At 41.9% G+C, this 12,775-nt stretch overlaps 1 protein-coding gene across 2 annotated transcripts in view; it reads left to right on the top strand.

The window, feature by feature from the left end:
- fstl5 (follistatin-like 5) overlaps positions 1 to 12,775 on the top strand; it is a 92,416-nt gene that overhangs the window by 60,907 nt on the left and 18,734 nt on the right. For both annotated transcript variants that reach the window (XM_026999290.3, XM_026999291.3), the window contains exons 7-10: positions 1,575 to 1,741; positions 7,367 to 7,487; positions 11,259 to 11,420; positions 12,401 to 12,535. In XM_026999290.3, coding sequence (XP_026855091.1) covers positions 1,575 to 1,741; positions 7,367 to 7,487; positions 11,259 to 11,420; positions 12,401 to 12,535 — 585 coding nt within the window. The remainder of the gene's footprint in view (positions 1 to 1,574; positions 1,742 to 7,366; positions 7,488 to 11,258; positions 11,421 to 12,400; positions 12,536 to 12,775) is intronic.

Below are 12,775 nucleotides of genomic sequence, written 5' to 3'. Positions count from 1 at the left end.
TACTAATGGGCTATTGAGTGTTCGGTCAGGCCTGTCAAAAACCTCATTTAGAATGCCAGTAGAACATCTTATGGTGTCTGAGCCATCCATGAGGAGGTACCAGTTTAGGCCTCGTGGGTTTCTTACTTTCGTTATCATTCTACCTTTCTCAGCTAAGCAAAATTTGAATAGTTGCCCAAACAAAAACTCAATACATTTGAGTTTAATAACTCAGTGACGTTTATCATTAATCTATGCATTATGTTTTGAGGGATACATAGTCAAAGCATCTTATGGAGTACTCTTTAGATATGCAGAGGTATTTAAAACTGCAGCAGCCCTTTCAGGTGGTGGAGAAGCCATTGCAGGTGGGGAAGTCATTGCAGGTGGTGGAGAAGTTATTGCAGGTGGTAGAGAAGTCATTGCAGGTGGGGAAGTCATTGCAGTTGGTGGAGAAGTTATTGCAGGTGTGTTTGTTTCCTCATAATGTCACCCTGGGTCTTGATCCCAAAGACTCTCATCATGCCTGGCCATTAAATGCTTTCAGAACTACTTTAACAGAACTCTCCAAGACCTCTACTATGCTTATGGCAAAGTGACAGTTGAAACTTATGTACCTTTTTGTACTCTGTTTTGATTGTCTGGTGTATGCTGTACTTGATTATTTATATAACGGTGAGCGCTAAGGAGGCGGACGCATGTGCGGAGAAGAGCGAGGTTCATTAGGGGCAAATGCAGAGTCTTAGTCGTTAGGGTAGTCCAGCGTCATAGAGAGCTAACACAGAGAGTACGAGAACAAATTACAAAACAATAACACATGAAGGCAAACAGGGGAATCAGGCTCTAACAAAAGATGCTAGGAAAACTCGGGTCTAAGAAACATGAAGGCCAGGATACACGGAGTACAAACCAACATTCAAACATTCGATACAACCAAACCCAACGAACCTAACACACACATTCAAATAAACACATAAACGCAATGACATAAACAATGACCAGCCCAGACACAGGCAACAAGATAGAGTTTAAATACATGAACTTAACAAGACTAGGCACAAGGGACAGGTGTGGAAAATCAAACGAGGGCCGGAGAAAACGAAACTATGGAATGGAATTAAAATACACAAGACAGGGAAAACACAGAGCATGGAAGCTGGGAGGGACTAATCGTGATAATTTACCTTCGTTATTGACTATTTTGATTAGTGTTTTGCCAAAAGCTCAGTAGCTGAGGAAGGCTCCATGTTTCTTCTGTATCTCAGTAAACTGAGCTACTGTGTGATTACTAAATGACCATTTGAGGTAATTTTATTTGTAAAAGGCTAGTAGCACACATTCATGCATGCAAACACATACAAGCATACACAGAGCTAGTGGTACAGACACACATACCATGATGCTTATCTTGCCTTGCCTTCTAGCTATAAACACAAACCTGAAGAGTAGCTAATAATTATTTTACATAAAAAAGCAGGTGTCATGTTAAGAACTAATGTATATAGCAAAACTGAAAGCTAAAACAGATTTAGTGTTGAAGCACCCACTCACACCCACAAACACACCCTGATGTCCTTTTTCCTCTGTTTCTTCAGACGTATATCAGCTGAGTCTGGCTGAGGAGCAGAAACTGAGCATCACCACAGTAACAGTGGGTCAGAGTGTCGTGCTGACATGTGCCATCATGGGAGAACATCGGCCATCAATCATCTGGAGACGCAATAACCACACCCTCAACCAGCTGCATTTGGAGGACATCAACGTGGGTGACTCTCACACTACTCACACTACACACACTCTAGGACTGAGTACCAAGCAGCGGATTTACGCAGGCATCTGTTAAGGGCAAGGTGTTTAGGACAGGCTTTCTGGCAGCTTCTCATTAATCGCTGTGTGTCACCATATGATTTATTAACGTTGATATATAACATAACCACAAAATACTGCACACCTTCTATACATACCCATATCTATGAGATACACTTAACTATTATAATGATAAAACCCTGTATATAAATAAATAAACCCAAGTCCTAAGCCTTGATAAAAAGGGAAAATAGATACAAAATTACAAAATGTATCACCATTCTGCAGTGTTCCCTGGGTCAGCAAAAAGCAGTGCAGCAAGAATGCCTGGGGTAGATAAATACCATTTGAGGAACAGCCATTAGCGAGCATCCGCGAGAGTCAGTGTAATGTACAAACAAGGGTGCAGGTTTGTGCACTCGTGACACTCGCCAGGGATCTGTTTAACTAAAGGAGTGCACTAAATGAGTAGAGCTTTCCTGGACAGTGCTGAAGGAGAGTGGAGTGGTTTTGGCAGCCTTTCACTCTGGCTGAGTTGGACTGCCAGGACCCAGCACTGAGAAGAAAGCTTTAGGCCAGTGCAGTACCGATGCTTGCTGAGAGCTCCGCAGAGATGCTCCAGTGAGACCAGTAAAAGGGTCACAGCACTCTAGGACTTTGCTCTGCTTGGTGTTCATGTAAAGGATTTCATTTTTGTTTAAATGTGTGTGTGTGGGGGGGGGGGCTGTGTCAGTGTTGCTGGCTCATGTGTGTATGCATGTGTGTGTGTGTATGCATGTGTGTGTGTGTGTGTGTGTGTGTGTGTGTGTGTGTGTGTGTATGTGTGTGCATGTGTATGTGTGTGCATGCTCTAGCATGTGTGGGGTTTTTTTGTTGTGTGTGAGTCAACACTGCAGTCAGAGGTAGCACTAGTCCTCTCCTGCTGATAAACCACTAAATTCTGTTAGGAGCACACTGATGGAGTGGTCTCTGGACCCATCACACCCCTCAACCCTGGCCCTCAGAGAACATTCACTTACACACACACACACACACACACACACACACAGAAAGAGCATTGAAGCTGCTTAACACTCTTCCTATTTTTCCTGTACCCTTGCTTGCAAATAATCTAAAGCCTTAGACATGATGCTGAAATATGAAATTGTGAAATCTTGGGGAGTGCAAAGCACTGCAAACTCCATCCAGCATGCCAAAGGGTCAGGCTGAGCTGGTCTGGAATCAGTCACTGAGGAGAAACAAACCCTCAAGGCCCTGAAGTACATCTTATAGTGCTTTACATTGCCATGCAGACCCTCCTTTTTCCAGGCTGCAGCTAGGCCATGCTCAGTCAGTCTCTCGCTTATCCATCAGCCATTTTGATTTGTAATTAATACAGTATAGACAGCCTGATCTCACTAGGAAATGAGCAATTTGGCTCATTTGGTGCAGTCGAATTTATGTGAAGGAATTTATAAGAAATACCAGTTCACCCCTTGTCATAAACTTATCATTCTGAACTTCCCATATGACCTGAATTGTTGTGAGACATTTGGGTTGGCCTGCCATTATGACACATTTGTTATGGATTACAGTCTGCAATGGCAGGAGAAACACACCTCTGCTCTTACGCCATTCTTCTGAAGCTCTCTCTCACATCGATCCGCACAGCTGCTCCTTAAAAAACGAAAGTGTCCATGTGCTTCCGGGGATGATTGAAGTGTCCATGTGTCTCCGAGGACGTGAAGGGCCCAGAAAGAACAAGTGGCTTTCCAGATCATCCTGAACAGTGCTTGAAGGGAAAGCCATTTAAGCACGTTAAACGCCAAAGCAGAGCCTCTTGCGGAATCTTGCATCACCGTGCACAGCTGGGCCCATTACCATCCACTCAGGAAGGCACCAGGGGACAGCACAGCCTTGCTTCGACCTGCTTGCTCAATATATGGAAACCATATTCAAAATGGTCTCTACTGCTTTACACACAGCGCGAGATCGCTCACTGAAAGTCCAGAAACTTTGGGAAACTGTGTTTCTGGAATGTGGGACCCCTTCCATTATGCTCTGTCAGGATAACTTATGTGCAGGAGCTGACTATTTAAGCAGGCTGTATAAACAACATGACTTTTATACAACCTGTGAGGAAATCAATGGACTTTAATGAGGAGCAGCAATTCAGCCGGCTTCAGTTTTCCCTTTTCAGACAACCTGGTCTCACAGTTTCTGGAATTTATTGTCAGTGACAGCAAGGGTTTTTTTTGTTTGTTTGTTTTTTGTTTTTTTGTTTTTTTAATAAATGGTTGTTTCCTTAGGGTGGCTAAGCTCTTTAAACTGGCCTTCTAAGAAGCATGATCATCAAGTAGAGGTTACTGAGCAGCCAGATAATTTCAACACAAATGTTTCTATACACAAAAAACCCAAAAGACACACAAAATAGACAGACTAAGACACTCAAGACAAACCAGGGATAAGGCCAAAAAATGCAATGAACAAGTATAGCAATTTGATGCAACAGGGAGAAAGAACTATATATATTTATACAAGCCAACTGAGGTTGAAACAAGAACCAGCTCAGGATGATGAGTGGCAAGGGTCTGTCAGAGGCACAAGGCAAATCCCTGCATGGAAATATGGGAAAACACTCCATCTAAGAGGGACACTCCAAAAGAAATGTTGGCCAATATCCCTGTCCTATACTTTACCTTACCTTTACTCACCTCAGGGCTGGCCTCAAAAAAAGATGGACTATGTTCGTTTCTGTGCTGGGATACTTTTGGTTTTACAGGAGCATGGAAGCTATATGCTAAAATAACATAACATCAATATAACATAAAATAATTCAAGTATCCCACCAGAAAATGATGCTAGTCTAATTTGATTATCTGCATTACCCAGCAACCAGCAAAGTTCTCCAGCCAGATAATCTGTGAGAAATATGGGAGGTGTCCATGCTGGGTGGGCACAAAAAGGGTTGGCATGATCCCAAAGATAATTTGCTTAAAATGCATTTTAAAAAGCATAAAAATGTATGTGTAAATTTAATAAACCACTGATAGTTGGCTGTTGTTGAAATTTCATTAAATTTATTTAGGACTCAAAGTCCAGCACTTGGGACTTGATGTGTCTTCTGCTTGCAAGTACAGAAGTAAAAAGGAGCCTTACAGTAGACTAGATGTTAGTGGTGAAAGCCTTGACTATCGATTTGTTCAAAATAACCTCACTGCCATGACCTTTAGAGAGTTTGCTCTGAGTGAGAAAAGAACAGGTCTCACCCTGTCCTGTGTGAGTGCTGAAGGAGGACTGTGAACCTGATCTGTGTTAACCTGCTGTGGTCCTCCCATCTTCCCCACAGATCCCCTCACATGTAGGTCTAATCTCCCATCCGCTGGTCTGCACGCCTGCGAGTTTACAAAACCCCAAGGCTCCGTTAGACCTCTGTGGCCCACAGCCTGAAACACAACCTGAGGCCTGGGGGAATCTGTGGGGGTGCAAGGGTCAGGGCAGATACCTGCTTTCCACATGTTTTCTCTTTCTACACGTGTTAAACTCACATTATTGTAGATTAGTGCGTGGATGTTTTGTCAGTGCTGCTTAGGTCAGGCAGAGGAGAGAGGAAAGAAAGAGACAGGACAGCCTGAGGCCATAGTTGGTCTTTAGTGAGCTTGCCATCCATTAATATTCAGCCAGCTTACCCTTTTTTCCCCACCTAGTAATGTAGTGTGTATGAAGGAGAGGAGAGGAGAGAGTGTTTTGTCATGTTTTTTTTTCCATTTAAGAGGGTAAAAGAAAAGCATTGAGCTGCTGACAAAATAGACCATCAGATCCCCACAGTATTTTAAGGCCAAACCCACAGCACATTAAAAAGCTTTATATCTACACTCAGCGCTGTCCTGCTCTATATTTACACCCATCACTGTCCTGCTCTATATTTACACCCATCACTGTCCTGCACTATATTTACACTCAACACTGCCCTGCACTGTAGCTTACACTCATCACTGTCCTGCTCTATATTTACACCCACCACTGTCCTGCTCTGTATTTTACATCCACCAGTGCTGCTCTGTATCTTACACCCACCCCTGTTCTGCACTATATTTATACCTACCACTTCCCTACATCCACCACTGTCCTACTCAATTACTGTTTTCTGTCATTTTGCTGACTATGCCGACCTAATCTGGCACAAAGAACTGACTTGGACACTGATTTGAAAATGTCAATGTTAGAATGCTCCACAGTTTTACTAATATTCAAACTCCTACTGCAGCTACAACAGTAGTTTACCGCTAATTACAGTATATTGTGTTTAAAATAAAAGGACTAAAAAGCTTAGCTACAAATCGCTATAAAGGTAAAATTGACTCTAAAAGGTACAATTGGCTATAAAAGGTACAGGTAAACAGTAGGTACTTAATAAAGTGGCTGTTGAGTTTGTGTGTGTATGTGTGTGTGTGTGTGTGTGTGTGTGTGTGTGTGTGTGTGTGTGTGTGTGTGTGTGTGTGTGTGTGTGTGGCATTTTGCCTCTGGGACTGTATATACTCACACAAAAAAAAAGTTCAGTATTAAATTAATGGAATTGCATGCAATATTGGGCCGAACTCAATCTCTGCTTGCAATTACCACACCGTGGAAGAAAATGAAGAGAAGAATAGAGGGAAAAATGAAACAGTCAAAAGATTTTCAATCTAGCGGTTCCATACTTGTTTTCTCGGGGTGCTGCAGCCTAATCAAATCCAGATCTAATCAGAAAGGGGAGAGAATGAGGAAAGTAGTTATCCGAGAAAATGGCTGAATGGCTTCCCGACGGCTGCGCGTTACAGCACCCATTGCGGGAGCACTTGGGTTTTGTACATATGAATGAAACAGCTCTGGGGCTTTAGGTGCCATTTGGACTCATGCTGTCTTCTTCTGAGGGAATGAGTTTCTTTGCTGTCACTCTCTGATTCTGTTCAGCTGCATGCAATGTTCCACTCGTTCCACTGAATTTTCTTTGTCTTTTAAATCACAGAAATTCTGTATGATCTAGCTCTCAGGGCTCATTGTCTCATTGTGCTTTTTGTCCTGTGAAGAAACTAGGGAGGGTTGTTTTTTTGGGGGGGTTTCGAAAGCCTGGCTGGCGGTTGTACAATGGCACGCATTTTGTTATTACTGCTCTTACTGTTCTTGGCTGGTTTTGTTCCTTTATCAGATAGGAGAAATTGACTGCACCACACAAAACAACTTACAAAATAAAATTTCTGTACAAAGATAACTTCTTAAAGCCTATCCTTTACTATATATATATATATATATATATATATATATATATATATATATATATATATATATCCGTGAAAACAACATCCATTTTTTCGCATATTTGCACCCCATAATTAAGATGCTTGATTATGCTTGTGCACTTTTGTTCCCAGATTTATGCAGATGTATGTGTTGCAGCTGCCCGTGTCTGTCTCCATTTGTTTATCTGTCTGATTACAGGAGTGTTTTGGAAGTGCAGATTATCTTACTGTTGTTCATGCTGTTTGTTGTACTGAGGCATGATCTTGTCTGCTAGCTATTGTGCAACGATGACTTCATTTAGGTTGATGTGCTTTATTTCTAGGACTTTGGAGATGATGGAAGTCTTTACATCACCAAGGTGACCACCACTCATATGGGCAACTATACCTGCCATGCAGATGGATATGAACAGCTGTTCCAAACACACACCCTGCAGGTTAATGGTAGGTAAAGCACATAAGTACATACAGAAATACAAAAGCACATAGCCAAAACTAACTCACAGAGCTCATTATTCCATGTTCAGGTAGCTGAACTGACAGGTAAGACGAGGCAGACTATAATGATGAAAAAGCACCCTCAATTCCCCTGAATATTATTACTGGTAGTTACTGCTGCCTACTGCTTGCTATCAAAGTAGCCCACTGCTTAAAATGGCATTTTCTTTAATCCAGCATAGCAGAGAAACTGAGCTGTATGTCTGGCATCAGTAAACCCCAGACTGGGTTGTGTTGTCACACCTGTGTGTTCTGAGACGTACAGTGGATCACTTCATTCTCTCACATTCTTTGCAGAACCACACCTGATGTCGAATTTAAAACACTTCCATCTCACCACAAAATAACAAATGATGTGATATTCAAATTTTTAAAAAGTAACAGCCTGAATTAAGGAAGCTTGCGAAAACAGAAAAAGATAAATATTTGCAGTTCTGTGTCTGACTACAACATTGTACAAAAAGTTTTATAAAGAACCTTTTTGTCACTTAAAAATTCCACCTGCCTGGTCAGCATGCAGTGATATCCCATAACATGCTGCAGCCTCCAGTTATTAATGACCTTATAATGTTCATGCCAATCAAAGTGGGCTTAACGCTAAGATCACATTTTAATTGGCCGAAAAGCAAATTAGCCAGCCTTGGGAGCCGTTGTCAGGCCATTGATTTTGGACGCAGGGAAGGAAAAGTTAATTAGCATGACACGTGTCACCCCCCCTTTTGTGCAGAGTGCCAGGGAGGGAACTGAGGTCTCCCGCCAGTGTCGCACTAAATTATGCACCGCATGACATGCAGGAGTCATGACATATACCAAGGGGGTCATTTTCTGTTACAGCACCAGTTTGCCAAAGCCGTTTGGCTATGGAAACTGTTACATAATGTATGCTGGAGTATCTTAGTCTAGTCTTAAAGCAGTAACTTAAATCCTTTGCAGAGGAATACCTTTTGATCCATAGTTCTGAATAATTCATGACGTTCGTCCTAGTAGCTTAAACAATTGACACAATTACCCTTTCCATCTAACGTGGAATAGTTGCCTAGTGTTGAGTCTTGCCTTAAGTGTTACATTATGAATATGCTAAATCACTGAAAACAGCAACCAGTGTAACAGCATGGGGGGAAAAAAGGTTAATGCCTGGGACGAGAACATAGTGACCTAATGTGTAGTGACTGTGGTCAGCAGCAGTCTGTAGTTTGCAGCAGCATGCCACACAACACTGCTGTGCAGCGGAGCAATTCAGCCACGTGAAAGCACAACGAGGCGTGCTGCCATAAGAATACACCCACATTCTCATGAGGAACACAAACATTCATCAGAATAAAAAATCAGCGTCACAGCAGGGGTCAGAGACTGCAGGGTGCCAAATGCAAAATAAACATACACACACTCACACGTGCATGTACACGCATACACACACACACACACACACACACACACACACACACACTCACTCACACACACACACACACACACACTCACTCAGGAGGACGCACTCATCTTTCACAGCCCTGTTGTCAAACTGAAAAACATAATGAAGCATAATCAATTTTAATTCAACTCCAGACTGAAGAATGATAAACATAAACAATGAGAAATAAGGCAGTTCTTTTTTTCAGTAAGTCACTGCACCATAGCTAAAACATAATCAAAACAATCTCTCTCTCTCTCTCTCTCTCTCTCTCTCTCTCTCTCTCTCTCTCTCTCTCTCTCGCTCTCTCTCTCTCCTCTCTTTGTTTTTCTCTCCCTAAACTCATAAGCGTGGCCTAATCACAAGTAGTTTTTTAACAGATCAAGACTTTGTAAAGAATTTCCTTACTGAATCAACTAGACAAGGAGAAGCATGAAAACTAGAATAGCCCACTGCCTCCTGTATTAGACAGAGCCGTGCAGCTAATGAGCCAATAGGTAGCTGCTTTAATTCCTTCAGCACATACTTGCACAAGCAACTTCAATGGCATGACTGGTAACTGAAGTGTGATGTAATGAATACCTCACTGAATCACTGGGCTGCTTGATCATTTTACGTTACATGCTTTAGAAAATCTGAAAATTTTCTTCATAACTGCCTTGATAATACAAAATGTATATGCTAAAAAGTCTTGGTTTTCATGTTTCTGTCAGTGACTGAATCATTGAATAAATGATTTGATATATTCGACATGCTCCCCAAGATGGCTACTAATTTCTCGTCAGACACAGCTACTATCTTGGAGTCTATTTGTCTGTCTCTCTGTTTGTTTGTCTTTGTACAGTACGTACGTATCTGTCTATCTGTCTATCTGTCTGTCTGCCTATGTGCAGTATTTATGTGTCTATCTGTCTGTCTCTGTACAGTATGTATGTATGTTTGTATCTGTCTCTCTGTCTGTCTGTCTGTTAGTCTATATACAGTATTTATCGGTAGGTATATAGAGTATATATCTATTTGAGTCTCTGTCTCTGCTTCTGTCTGTCTCCTCATCCACATAGACACACACACCTTTTGGAGACAGGAAGCAGTAACAGATGGTAGAAAATGTACCCACCCCCTACTGTCCCAATTTAACACACATAGAGAAAAAAAGGACCACACACCCCCCTCCAAATGTCCTCAGTCTAATACATCATTCTGCCTCATTCCTCCTGGCTGGCCTCAATTATAGCTGGCACTGGTACACGTGTGAACAGGATGCTAATGTTACACATTACGTTCAAGCATCACACACGCCGGTCTGTTGCGTACCAGTGCGTCCTCCCCGCTGACCTCCTGCCCGTGCCAGGCTTAGCTGTCCTCACGTGATTGGCCTGGCCCTTCTCTGGGTTTCCCACTGTGTGTGTCAGCTTTGGAGGTCAGGCTTTCAGATGAAGGTGACTTACTCAATAGACCGTTTCACAACTCCTGCTTTTAGGCCTGTGTACTCGACATTTTCATTAAATGAATGCCAGGTTCCTCCTGCTTTTCTATTGCAACCACAACCTCCCATGAACTCCCAAATGCACCTTTCTCTTTCTGGAGAGAAGGATTCTATGGAAAGGGACCTAAATGAAGGAAAGATGATTAATTGTTTGGTTCTTTTGCCACCTTTCCCCCACACACCTCTCTTCCTTTAAAAGAGCTCCTAAAGTCGATGGTTCTTGGTTTAAAAATCAATGGCTCCTCAACAACAGTGTTCTCTTCTATTTATCTGGCTCATTTGCTTGTCTGCTGCTGGGCCAGTGTGCACACAGAGCCGATTTGGTAACACACAAAGGACAGAGAAGAGCATTCGGTGCATCATTGATACTGTGCTCCTCTGTGACAAGAATTTCAAACGGACTTGGCATATAGTGCAGAAAAGAGGCTTTCATTCTCTTTTCATTCTTTGTAAACAGGAGGCCATGAGAGGGCAGAGGCAGACGGCCTTATTCATGTCCTCACTCACTCATCCACACATACTCCACCATACTCAACACACTCCAAAAAAACCCTGCCATCTCACAGACTCAGTCAGTCAGTCATTCTCTTGTTTATCTAAGCATAACCTCTCATGGGTTAATTCATTCACTCAATGAATTAATCCCACACTCTTAATTAATCACTGACTCATGCACTCATTCATTCACTCACCTAACTATATTTTTAGAGACTTCTCACTCCTGTATCTAACCCAACACTCTCACATACTTATTCACTCACCTCCAGACTCTTTCACTCACACACACTTTTATCCTATCGCTATCTTCCGCCCTCTCCCTCAGTTCCCCCTGTTATCCGGGTGTATCCTGAGAGCCAGGCCAGAGAGCCTGGAGTCACTGCCAGCCTGAGATGCCATGCAGAGGGCATTCCTGATCCACACCTGTCTTGGCTTAAGAATGGCATGGACATTGCCACCAAACTCTCCAAGCAACTCACATTACAAGGTAAACTAGACTGTTGCTCTTACTACTGCTATTAATGTTAATTATAGCAATCATGTTTTGGGTAAAATTAAAGAAACAATTCTCCACTGGACATCCATATATATGAATAAATGCTTTTTATGGATTTTATTATTAGTTAATTCACCAGTAATTTGTAACTACTTATATAGAGCTAATCAGACAGGGTTGTGCATGCAACTATTTAAATAGGAGGCTTTTTGCCTCCTTCAGGATTCCTCAGAATTTAGATGTGAACTCCACCCACCCCCCACACCCATAGCTCCAGGACCTGCACCAGCACTGCAGTGACAAAAATCATACGTTACATATACCATTCGTGTATGCATACAATGGATCTGCCTTACTGTACAAGTGTCTTTTGTTTGTGTCAACACAGGAAATGCTGTACCAACAAAGTTTATGTTATTTTCAGTCATGAGTGTAAATATATATGTATCTGTGGTTAGTACACAAGGTTTCCAGAGGCACAGGACACAAGTACACCAGATTTCCAGGGAAGATACATAGTGTATGTATAATGCTGTATATATATATATATATATATATATATATATATATATATATATATATATATATATACAGCATTATACATACACTATTATATATACAGCATTATTTGCACAACATTATATATAAAGCATTATATATTGTGACATATTTCTCACTTTTTCTCAAGCCAAGAATCCTCCCAGTGGAGCTAGGAGAAAATGGTACTCCTCCACAAAGCCAGCCAATCAAACCAAACCCAGGGCAACAACTTGGGAACAGCATGAAGTCTATGTGTGCTATCAAAACTGCACTCTCTATCCCATTAGAGGGGTTTACTGAAATGGAATTGCTTCAGTTCTGTGGGCATGGGAGTCATCCCAAAGAGATGTTGGAGGAAAACATTTTTTCTTCATTAAGTCATCTCTAGAAAGTCTCTCACTTTTGTGCCTTCTCTCCTTAAAACTAAATAGCCAATGGGAGTGAGGTTCACATCAGCAACGTTCATTTTGAGGACACGGGCGCGTACACCTGCATCGCCCGGAATGAAGCAGGGGTGGATGAAGACATCTCCTCTCTGTTCGTTGAGGATTCTGCCCGGAAGACACGTATGTATAAGTCATGATGTGCTTTCCAACTCTTCCTATAAAGGAGCTTCATATTTACTGTGCTTCTGTATTATTTAGCCAACTGTGCGTTAATAGTTGATGTGCTTCAAATGTAACAGAACAGGAATTCAAGTAAGCCCAGTGATCAGATATTCTCTTTCATATGACCTATGATACAGACCAAGTGGTGGTTGCTCTAACTGTAATTTGATAATAGCAATAAATATCAGTACCTCATGC

Source organism: Electrophorus electricus, chromosome 16, assembly GCF_041902795.1.
Source record: "Electrophorus electricus isolate QZ-2024a chromosome 16, ASM4190279v1, whole genome shotgun sequence".
Taxonomy (NCBI): domain Eukaryota; kingdom Metazoa; phylum Chordata; class Actinopteri; order Gymnotiformes; family Gymnotidae; genus Electrophorus; species Electrophorus electricus.
Note: the sequence above shows the minus strand (reverse complement) of the source record. Positions and strands in the feature narration are given on the sequence as shown.